This window comes from Hermetia illucens, chromosome 2, assembly GCF_905115235.1.
Source record: "Hermetia illucens chromosome 2, iHerIll2.2.curated.20191125, whole genome shotgun sequence".
Lineage (NCBI taxonomy): Eukaryota > Metazoa > Arthropoda > Insecta > Diptera > Stratiomyidae > Hermetia > Hermetia illucens.
Window position 1 is genome coordinate 91,250,960 of NC_051850.1, and position 12,664 is coordinate 91,263,623.

At 39.1% G+C, this 12,664-nt stretch overlaps 1 protein-coding gene across 2 annotated transcripts in view; it reads left to right on the forward strand.

Moving 5' to 3' along the window:
- Positions 1–12,664, forward strand: part of LOC119649629 (proton-coupled amino acid transporter-like protein pathetic) — a 150,309-nt gene that overhangs the window by 70,771 nt on the left and 66,874 nt on the right. The window contains exon 1 of one of the 2 annotated variants that reach the window (XM_038051864.1): positions 10,796–11,230. The exons of the other annotated variant lie outside the window; for it this stretch is intronic. Coding sequence (XP_037907792.1) covers positions 11,162–11,230 — 69 coding nt within the window. The 5' untranslated portion in view covers positions 10,796–11,161. Of the gene's footprint in view, positions 1–10,795; positions 11,231–12,664 lie in introns of those variants that run through there. 2 annotated transcript variants of the gene reach the window in all.

The window sequence follows — 12,664 nt, forward strand, 5'->3', positions numbered from 1 at the left end:
ACATGTACCTACATTATAAAAAATAAATAAATATTTTCCGATGCATACAATAGTTTTTATTGAGTTTTGAAAAAAGGAAGTTATGCTGCCGCACCCTGTATAAGTGGGTGCATACAAAAGTAGTTAGATAATAATATTTACGTATTTATTTAGAAGCAAAACACAAAATCCGAACATTAACAAAATATTTACAAATAAAAACACAAAAAGGACGCTTACTCCTGGAAGATTCATTTTTCATTACTGCCCAAAGAATCAGATGATTCTAAAAATTGTAAAACTTGCGCTGAAATCGGCTGTCTGTTATTTTAACATAGCGTCCAACTCAACTCGAAAATGAATCCAAAGTTAGCAACGGCCTGTTTAGTATATTCTCATTACACTTAGGGAGTTGACGGAATTATAAATTACTATATATGTTAGGGACTCTGGGCACCATTCGTTGCCAGGTATGTGGACGTACTAAATTTTGCACGATTATAAATTCCTGTGATAGCAGCTGCTTTATCAATGACATTGAAAAATCTGCGTGATATATTGGCATTATTATTATTACAACAACCAGCTTTAGATTATTTGCTTTTAATTTCTTTTTCGGCCAATTTGATTTTTTGGGAATTTTGGGTGTAGCAACGTATGCCTGCCTTTATCTTGTAAGATAAATGTAACTAACTCCCACATGTAGAGTGGATAATCCAAATTTGAATGTTTCTGAATCTTCCGCGCTTCATAATGTCAAATCAAACTGTTTGACGTCACAGTTTTCCGTCCGTCATTGAGTTGAAAATTGTTACCTGCAAATTCGGCTGGGCTTCTCTATATTTAGCTTCTTCATTGGCGATAGCCTTGCTTTCTCTTTTGAATTTCATCTTAACAGGCCTGCAAAATCTCCATCTGTTTGAAATTTTTGCTTTCTGCACTGCACCAATACAAAATTATTAGGTCTCTCGCCGAACTCCTCTAATACTTCCTCTAAATATTTGCATTCCTTGCTTGAATTGCCAGATTTTGCAATACTAGAGTCTTGTTTAGTTATTTGCACTTATTTATACTAAGAATACATACTTTTGTTGGTCTACCGTATAACTCATAAATAAGTTGGCTTCCGCAAATATTGTTGCGAATTTCGACCGTTCTGGTTCCTAAAATTTAAGTGTAGTTCCACCGCAGTACCATCATTCGTCGGCATTACTAGTTCAAGAACGCGGGCCAGGCTCTTTGCCACACACCTCCCACGCATCATTGCCAAAATTTAAGTTTGTTAAAACTGGTGCACCCTCACCTTATAGAGAAAAATATATTCTGTAACTTTTACTTTTATTCTTTATTATTATAAAACCACTCTACGCGACAATATGTACATTATTTGAGAAAGAAGGATATTAGTTTTGGTTTTCAAGATTGCTAAATTGCAGATTTCTGTCGTAAATTTCGAAAAGCTGTAACTTCATTATTTACTGCACCACCACATTTCGTTCATTCAGGTGCTTTATTCGAAAATTGAAAATGCTTCAGCAGATGATGTTTTTGACGAGTCTGTGGTGCTTCTTCGTGTGAGCTGTCACTCTGTGTATCATCACATAATATTTGCTGGTCATCCATATTTCTCGGGTTGGTTTCACTGTTCAATTTCTAAGGCGACATATCATTTATAAAAATATAATATGAAGAGAATAAAAAGTTGTACAAGAAAAATAAAGAAAATCATAATCCACTGTGCGATATGTGCTTTCGGACAAGCTGCTCCAAACGTGGAAAGATATTGGAAATTGCCGTACTATTTATGTATGTGTATGAGGTTATGAAATATGCCTCAATCAGATTCAGTTAGAATTTGATGCTATGTATCTTCACATTATGTCTTTGATTGACAAAATGATTCCTTTTGAAAATAACTCTACATAAAGCTAATGGGATTTTCAAATTAGGAGTGACAAATTTGACCTATTTCCACTAAACTTAGTATTATCGCGCTCTACAGTATCGCCTTTATTACTGCGAAGTTTCTATGATAAACTTCAGCCAGGTGCACAGGCAATTTCTAAAAAAATATACCTACAATGAATGTGATATACTATTATTAACTTTATTTAAATAGGTATCTGTATGGAGGGTATTTTCAAGCCATGCGTACGGACCATCATAGATATTTCGGTTGGTTAATTTCCGAAAACGAGTCCTTCAAGTAACTGACACTTTTCGGAAACCGTAGATTAAATTATTCATTATTCAGTAGCATATAATAAACAAAGATGGTCTGGATGGTGATTGAATCATTACTTTATATGAAACAAAACATTCAATAACATTCATTGCTTAATTTATTATCTATTACAATGTTTCATCCCCACTCCACTCCTTGTGTCAATTATTAATGTAAACGATTTTTAAGTTCAAAATCGTGTATGTAAACAAAGTAAATGCTACCAAAAATTTAATAATCAAAAATCATCGGTTTGGGGTTATTATTGGGACAAAATTTAAAACAATGAAGGATGTAGACTATGGACTGCCTGCACCCTCAATAAAAATTGCACTTCGGCCTAGTTTAGGTCTGAACTTACGACGGATTTCGCTTCAATATAATTTGCATTCATGTCGTGTTTGCGATTATATATAAATCGAGCGATTACCACTTTACTACTTTCGGTCACGCTGCTCTTAGGGCAGAGGTGTGGCAGTGTCTGATGTATTGCCTCTGCCCTGGACGAAACCGTCAGTCAGCGTTTTTGATAAACTTGGGTGTTTAACCCAAAAAATAGGAGTCCGTAGACCACAAGTGAGGAAGTAAGTTGCTTCTCCTGCATCCTCAATGAGGAGAAATGTTTTTGAACAACTGAAAAGTTTTAGAGATCTGTTTGTAATCATAAATCCTTCTCATGTTTTAGCAGCTTTTAAATTAGAGACTTTGTTCGTTCTGTTTCAATGGGAGAGTCTCGTTCTTCAGGATTTCGTGCGCATGCAACAGACTGTTTTTTTTGTATATGGTGTCCTCTCTCAAACTTATTATTGGCCATCATAGATTTGGTAGCCTTTTTATCTCGCCAATCTGTTAGTTTGTCCGACATAAGCTTTTGGACATTCAGAACAATATATCTTGTTTATTCCACTCATTTTCCATGTTTGTTTTGGATCTTTCTCATATGACCGGTTTGTTTTTAATTGGAATGACCTGCTAGATCAAATGATAGGAATATCCAATTGTTTGAAAATACGTCGTAGTTTATATGCTACAGGGGAGTAAGTTTTTTTGGTATTTGTTGTGAGTACAATGTAGTTAGGTTCTCTCTTTTCATTGTTCGAGCTTTCTTTTTCATTATGGACTCTATCATTTTGCTATCACATCCGTTTTTATCGGCTGTATCCATGATTCACATTTTCTTCCTACAAAAGTTTTCTGAAACGAAAAGTGCGTAAAAGTAAATGGAGTTGGCTGAAACAAAGCATGATACAGCAGGAAAACTCCTTGCGTTATCAGCCACAACTCGATTCGAAGGAATCATGGTCGATATTGAAGCAGGAACGATACAAAAGATGAGATTCGAAAAGGGATAGCAAAAATTATCTTGAAGGCAGATGACACCAGAAGGATCTAAAAATTGCTCGTCAATTAAGAGAAAAGCCAGTGTATTATCGGAAAACGGACAAAGATAACAATGTGGTTATAATGGATAAAACCGATAACGACGATGCTGTGTTGTTAAAACTCACAAACGGAACCTTTTTTGAACTTTGCAATGACCCGATGCGTGATTCCATCAACATCCAAATACATCGGTTAAACAAACTATTTACCAACTAGAAGTTTGGCTGAAGGAGCTTAACTCAGAAAACATACACAAAATTCGCGGGAAATTCTACAAAACAACAACAGTAGTCGCGATGGGTAATCCAATGTCACCACATGTGACGGAAATGTTATTGAAGAAAAGGGATAATGCCGAGAATATGGTTCAGATATCTCGATGGTGTATTTGCCTTCGCGAAAAAAGGATAAGATCGACAAAACGCTAACAGGAATTAACAGGCTTCATTCGAATATTCAAGGACCCATGTATAATGAACAACAGTGGGACGCTCCAATTCGATATATATAGAAAACCAACGGCGACTCAGAGAATATGTAGCAACTTCGGCTCATAACGTAACACAAAAAATGGCTGCTTACAATTCAATGGTTCAGCGGCTCCGAACATACCCCTTAACCAAGGTAGGTTTCCATAAAGAAAGGATGTACAATGATTGCGAAATGTTCTATATACATTGGCCAAATAAAACGGGTCATCAAGATGAGATTCCAAGAACACATGAAGGAAGTAGACAAGGGGGAAAGACGAGGAAACAACACGGTGCGATCATCTGTACCTATGCACGCCATTGAGAAGGGGTATTCTGTGAATTTGACTCCCCATTTGTTCGACTTCACAACAGATAAATATTTTTTCGACTTCAAGTTGCAATTGATACTATCAGTTAATCTTCGCGAGTACAATGGGCCAACACGGCCTGAGTGCTCAGAAGCTGTAGTTTCTCCCAACCATACACATCAGTTAATCTTCATCAGTGAAAGTCATTTACTCTTGGCATCGTGCTTACGTTAAAACCAAGTAGCAGTTGAATTTCTCGAAATGCATATTCTTTACCGAATGTTTCATTTGCATCTTTAATAGCCTTTCACCGGTCAGGAACTCCCCCGCTGTGGATATTCGGTTTTAGACATATTACAGACATCTTTTGACGTCACTTTGCCGTGATTTATGACGTTTACTTAACTTTTTTTTTTATATTGCGCTACATTCTTTTTTTGATCTTCCTACTATATAGTAAATAACAAAAAGTCATTAAATTTTAAATCTAAACAAGTCGGGATACCAGAAGGCACTTCTATAAAAGGTTTCCAGCTTATGTGAGGAACTTGTTATGCACGGTTTTCCAAGCGTACATAGCAAATAATACAAAATCTGGATATACATAGGTACACAATCATCAAAGTATAGTACATGACTCCGAATTATATTGAGTGTAAAATATGTTCCGCTCTGGCCACGGTTTGTCCCAAGGTATAGACGGATTTACGCTCAATATAATTCGAGTCATGTCGAGTTCTGCGAATTATATAAAAGAGCATTTAACATCTACGAGCCGCTTCGGTTACACTGCTCCCAAACAGAGGTGAGGCAGCATCTGCCGATTTGCCTCTGCCCTGATAAGAAACTGTAAACCCGTTTCCACCTAATAATTTTTGAAGTTTGTGTGCTAAACCCTAACCGAGGGGCCCGTGAGCCAAAAAAAAGAGGCAGTAAATTGCTCCCCATTTGGTCCGGTCCGACATCAAGTAGATGCGGACTTAGGAGCCCTGAATCCTTAAACGAAATGTGGTGAAAAGGAATAATTTCTTTTTTGTCCAAGTGTTGTTGTGACTGTAGTAGAAGCTTCTCGAATAGCTTTGATAGTCAGCATTTCTTTTTTTTTGACAATTTTCGAAGCCGTTTTATTTGCCCCCAGTTGCTTTCTGCCCTTTTCTTAGGAGCGAACAAGAGAATACGAAATACACCTACCCTGAACAATACTCCGCATCGGTGATAGAAGGTTATTGACATGACGTGTTAGATTCAGGGCTGAGTCTCTAGCTTCGCCAATATCAATACTACATTTCATTTGTATTTTAGAACGCTTCTTGCACAACCCTCTGCTTGTGAAGTTTAAATTATTTTAAAACTGTTTCCTCTTGACGTTTCCTCCGAATAAACATTTTACTTAAGTGAGGTCTAAGATATTTGGCCTTAATAAGAAGTAGACCGATATAGCAGTTGAGTTGCAGCACGAAAATAACTATATGGACGTAGTTGGCTTTGATGTTCTATCCCCCGAGCCATTCTTAAACTTTAGGCTAGGAAGGTGAACTTAGCATCGCTTGCGTTATTAACGAAGATAAAAATATACAGGTTTCCATCAGTTGGATGATCTGCAACGTATAGTTGGTACATTAAAAGATCAAGCACACTAATTTAAGGTACTCAAGCTGGACTTTAGTATCAGCCATTGTGTTTGACAATGACTCTTCTGACAGATAGGATTTTTAACTTTTGTATTGTGGTCACTGATTAGATTGATATATCAAGCCATCGTTCAACAGTTTGTCGAACCCCATTCAAAAAATTGGCGGCTATGTGATTTACTCGCTCATCGTTCGATGCTCTTCCGTGAACAAAAGTTGTAATACTTTTGTTCGTATCAAAGTAGTGGTGAAGTGTAGGGAATTGAATGTTTTTACAGATTTGCCTCAGTGTCTTGCATTCGTTATTACATCTTATATTTGCCATACTCCTCCATAGTCCAGGCTACTATTTACGCCCTATTGTGAAGTGGGCTGCAGTTATCATATATAGCAGGTGCTAAGTTACTGGCTAGCATATTCAAATGCAACTTTTAAGAACTCCAAAGGAGAAAGTCAAATTTTCATTTTCGTTACTTTTGAGTTTTGTTTGGAAATTAGTACCAGCAATACTTGTTGGTATTCTGTACATATTTTCTATTATTTTATTAGGCGAAATTGTTTTTAAGAGTTGAAGTAATTTCTATCGATGTTTTAAGTATCAAGTAGATAAGTACGGACGATTCTACTATTAGGAAAAACAGAGAGTGATGCGCTTAGTGACAGTTTTGGGGGAAGAGAAGATACAGCAAGAATTCCCGAATGATCGAATACGCTGAGTTCATTTTCTTTTCCGGGAGATCCTATTCACTTTTATTGGTCAGAATGGCAACATTTATCATTTCAAATAAATTTCGAATGCCGCGAATCCTGCCGCGCCACAAAGTTATGATATTCGATTTTCTCCTACCGTATTGTATTGTATTGGGGGCGATCATATAAGGGTTCATCCATTCTGTCAATTTTATCCGCCGCTTACGCAAGCCTAGTGTAGTGGTCATCATAAATCGCAGCGACGTAGCTGCAGCTGCCTCTCAGTTAGCGGTTTCGACGCCGTGCAATCCGCTAAGGGAGCCTTTCCCATTTGCCAAGTCAACGTAATTTGCAGAACTGCAAACTAACCACACTTTTCTCACTTGCCCCATGCTGTGGTGCCTTTACCTTTTCAGATTGAAGGTGTCTAGCGCTTCTGCTTTCCCAACCGAGCTTAACCCGGCTAAAGTACATTTTTACCGAGCTGTTACAATCTCGGCACATGTCAGATTTTACTTAATATTAGCACTAAGTGCCAAACATTTAGGCTCGTGCGATCCTACCTACTTAAAAGCTAAATGGGCGCTGGTGATGGTGATAGGTTAATGGGAGAATCCGTCGAGAACTCTCTGCAACATCGAACACGTATACAGAATAGTATATTTTTGCATGATTTGAAGAGTCGCAGGATATCAAGAAAAGCCGTAAAGGATTTAGGTCCAATACCTGTAGCTGATGATACTGACGATACTACAACCACCTTCTCGAAATGCCAAATTTCTTTGATTTTCCGGGCCAGTGGCTGACGGTGCACCTTCTTCTCCACATATTTCCGTTAAATGTTGCTATTGTGGGGGATAGCAATATCAATAATATAGGCAGAGGTTTGTGAATTGTCATGGCAGTGCAGTCAAAAATGAGATAGTCCAACGTTTCTAACGCCGAAACGCACATTCTGCACTGGTTGTTCTCCACCCGCTTTTTATAGGCTCGAGTGACGTCAACCACGCCCCTACCTCCGATATCACGAGGCTGGTTTATCCGCTCCACGGCAGAGTTTGGATGCATTCGGAATTTGGACATAGTTTTCATGATGTCATCTAAGTACATCAAGTGTGTTCGTTCGCACTTATCATGTAGGTGCAAAACCATGCCCTCTAGCATCATTCAGTAGCCATGAAAAACCAAAGGGGACTATCGAATTTCCCTGGAAGATGGCTCTCCATATGTTGATAGTCTCTGAGGTATTGGCACCTTCAGATGATCGCAACGAGAAAGTGGTATTCCACCCTTCCATGCCTTAGTGGGCCACGCCGACGTTCTGCACCTGAATACACAAGTGATTGTAGTTGCTGGAGATGTATAGAGCCTGCTAATACTTGGTCTATGCAAACGATCCATTTCCGCGAATCGTATACACGCTCTTTGGAATTCGTCCCGAACCTCAGCGAAGACTTTAGCTGAATGGTGAAAAAAAGTGTTTTGGCGAGTACCGATCTGCAACTCGCTCAATCTGCCGAAGTGGCCACCACAGATTGTGGCGAAAGAGCTAAAGCAATGCTCCTGTTGATCGCGGCGTCTAGACGCTGAATCGCCCCAAGATTAGCGATTTCGTTGCCGTGTTGTCCATTACCGGAGCCCAACTCAGTCACTAAGTCAGACATCTCCAGCCTCCAATTATCCATACCGGACCTTGAAATTCTTCGTCTCCTCATTTGTGGTAGTACATTTTATATCTAACTGCTAGGCGTGGTAATAGCTTCCCCAGTGAGCATCTGCAGGACTGTAAAGTTTCTGCACTTTTCTCACCTGCCCCATGAGGCGCTGCGATAGCGTACGTCCATTCAGACGGAAGCTATCCATCCCTCCTCCTTTTACAACTGGGCTTGTCTTCCATCTGTTGCCCATTATTTCTCTTATTTCAATATGCATACATTTTCCATGTTTAGCCTATTTTTAAGGTTTTATGTAAACACAAAACCTTATTAAAATCGGTTTACTGTCTGTCTGTCCGTCACACGCATTTTTCTCGGAGATGGTTACAGAGATTGACACCAAATTTGGGAGGAAGCTGGGAATTGTGAACGCTCGTGCATATAGTGAGTTACATCCTTTTATGACGAATTTAAGTTGGGACCCCCATACATGGAATAGGGTGTAAATTTTTTTTTTCATCAAATATAGTCATGTGGGGTATCGGATTAAAGGTCTCGGTTAGTACTTTTCGAAGCACTCTTAGTTTTGACATTTGATGGAAAGGCGGGGAGTGCGGGGGGTTGAAAGTGATCATTATTTTAAGGGGGCCATTCTCAGAAACTGCACAACCGAAATATCTCAAAAAAAAATCGGAAGGCTGCCACTATATGGTGCCTGGGCTCCAAATACCTTTCATACTGATATCTGTACAAATAAAGTTAATAATAGTATGTTACTATAATTTTTAGTAATTGGCTGCAAACCACCCATGTCCCCCACCCGAAGTCCATGCTAGCACCACGCAAGGGTAAAACATAGAGCATGATGTCACCAAGTTTGGTGGAAATCGCACTATTCCTAACACAGTTATAATACGTTAAAGTTTTCGCTTCTTTGCAAATTCAAGACTATGAATGTCAATATCATCCGAAAGTGGATATTCTCACATAATACCCAACCGACAAATCTGAAAAAAATCAGAAGGCTTCCACTATATGGTGCCTGGGTTCCGAAATACCTTTCATACCGATACCTTTTTAAATAAAGTTAATAATAGTATATTACGGAAGGAGGGCTGAGAATTGTAAAAACTGTGGTCTTGATATAGACACGTTAGAACAACTCGGAAACCGAAAGCGTGATATTAGCTTTTAATGTCTTGAATTGTAGTAAGTTTATACAAAGAGGTAAAGTACTGAGTGATTATATGATGAAGATGGATCCTTTATGAATATAAGCAGTTCTCCCCTTCCACCTCCTCATTTTACACACGTGAAAAACATTTGATAACTCGCATGACTACAATCGGAGAAAAAAATACACCTCCTTTTTGCCTGTATGAAGACCATATAAAACTTTAAAAACCAACTAACTGTGCTAAACCGAATGGAGTATGCTAGGATTCATAAACTATAAATGAGTGATTGGACGATGAATTCGATAACCGTTGCTATAGGAGAGCATACGAACAAGGGACATTCATGAAATGCAAAGCAAATTAGACATTGTTTCATACAGAACTAGCAGTTGATGTTTATGAAAAATCATAAAAAACCGTATCTAGACGGGCATATGGTGGAACTATAAAGTTTAAGTTGACCCGTGCTTCAAGCCTAAACACTAAGAACCAAGCAATACAAGTGGCCTTTTTTCGCACTCATGAAATATTATTCTTATTTCGCCAAGAAAACTAATCAAGGTGCGCTGCGTATCCAAGTAATGTCCACTTTCTCACGAACATTTTTCACAGTCCTTGGAAGAGGGTAGTCCTCGACGATATATACAAACGTTCGTGTGTACGTCAAGCCCATGCTGGGCGCCAAATTAAAAAACAATGCCTCAGCGGCGTGCGAAAATTATTAGCCAAAGACACCGCTAAAATCTTTCCAAGAGTTTCTGGAAATTTCCGAACACCAAACGAAGTGCAACACTCTTCAAGGGCCAACCCGCCTCAATCGTGCCTTCAGAGGGTCCGCGGAGAATCACTCTACGCTACGGCACAATAGGCCAAATCCAATTTGAGTCAGGGCGCGGGGAGCGAGGGATGAAAGAAACTAGTCAGACTATTCAAAGAAAACTGAATGAGGTAGAGCTGATATGCTGGAGTGAACGCTGCGCTGCGACTATCTTGAAAGGTATTTCCCATCGCACCTGGACTCAGGTTGCTTTACCTGTGCTTGTGGCAGACTGCAGACCGTGTACGTATTCCTTGTTTACGCCGGTAATGACACGGTGTGGGTATCGCCACAACCACTCAAACTATTCTATGAGTAAAATAGATTGCAATGCATATTCGGCCGTATTTCAGATACTTTTGCTAGATATTCACACGCACACTGTGATATGTGTGAGGCAGCCAACAAAGCCGAACAAATTGACCCGCAAACGCACAACCGACTTCAACTCTAAAACCGCTGAAGTTGGCATTCTTGCTTCGAACCGCTAACTGTTCGGATGTGAAAAAAGAGTGGCGCTAAAATCGTTTGTATACTATACATATATATTTTGAATACCTCGGAAATCTCACCAGAATCACCGAAACTTTCACGGAAATTTCCAAAATCTAATTTCTAATTTACTGCGAATAATCAAGTAGCATTAGTAAAAAAAATCGTTAGGGAATTGCATTGAGTACCGAATGCGGAACTTGCCAAAAAGTTGTTTTTTGATTAATTACGGGTAATATTTTGTAATTGTATTTAAAAGTGAATAGTTGTTCCTTGTTTTTGGAGGATAAGTAGTATTTTTAGACCGTCTGGAGGAAAGTAACCAGTCAACATGAGCTTCCACAAGAGCAATTCAAAGACACCCTTGTCGCCGCATAAACCGCCATCGATACGATATCCTGTAAGTACCCTCACTATTTACATATTTAATTTAAATTGGGAACGCGCTTAGAAAGTGGATACCGGCTAGTGCTAACGATTCTAACAGAGAACCCTCTCGGAAGCGGAGTGCATTGGGATTTCCAGAGTTCCCGAACTGTCGGCGCAAGTTAACATACTAGTGCAGCGGTCTATGATGTAACCAACGGTTGGATTACTGTTTTTTGCAGTTCGTCATGCCGACGTTAATCGATCAAATCTCGCACATGGCAAGTCATTAGCCTAGAACTTCGCGGGAAGTTCAAGCTGATATATTGCACTACGCATGGTAGTTACTCATAGTGCGAACATTCTTTCTTGCTGATTCCAATATCATTCGGGGAAATATCCAAATTGGAACTATTATGGTCGAGAGAATTATGGGCTTAATCTGCAAATACAATTTGCTGCTAATGCTTCTTCCAATTTTCCCTTTGAGCCTTGAAGGGAACAAGGCTTAATTAAAAAACCATGCAGTGCACCAATTCGCACTGTTCAGTCACGAGAACTCCGTCCAACCGTGGTCGTTAGGTTTACATCGATAATGGATATTTGTTATCAGAGATTAGCATGGAAGGGTGTGACGTGGTTAATTAAATAGAAACTATGATTTTTCCGTTCAGTGCAATTGACGCACTACTACTTTCTGCAGGCGCTTACGCAATGTTTACAATGCCTGATTAGAGTGTGAAGTGTCTCTTTGCCGATTAATAGCTCCTATCACCCAAACGAACAGTGGGGATAGGTACGCGAAAGCACCCCCTCAGGGACGTTTCGCATTTCTACTAATTGCCGCTAATGGGACCTACTATCACTCAGCACGACAGAACTTTGCGGCTTTAACCATATGATGAAATTTTATCGATTCATAATATCACAATCGGCTCAAACTAAGAACGGTTCCAAAAAAGGAATCAAGCTGCGCTAATTTTCAAACAATGGAAAATTTCATGCCACTCATAAGCGAAACAGCAGCAATTATTAATGTTGTGATTTAAGCTTACATAAGTTATCCTACACTGAAACTGTATACGGTGCTGACGAGTTGGAATCAATTTCATTTTACTTTACTTTTTTCTTAAATGCTAGTGGCGGAGACTGCCCGCAATGGGCTATTTAGTGGCACTCCAAGTTTGTTGGGAAGGTTCTGAAGTATCAATTTTCAAGAATGGCTCAGACAGCATACGCGGCAGTTTTTTCATCACGCGAAGTTTTTGAGAAGTCTAGTAGGTGGGTCAAGAAAATTGGCTTATGAAAAGACAGAACCCTCTTACATGTAATCCTTCTTGTTTATATTGAAAATTATGCACACAAGTTTGTGTCATTAATAATTACCATGACGCAACTGAATTAAGACTGAATAGTTTGCGATGATTTCATTCGTCTGTACAAACGTTGCATTTTAATTGTTAATCGT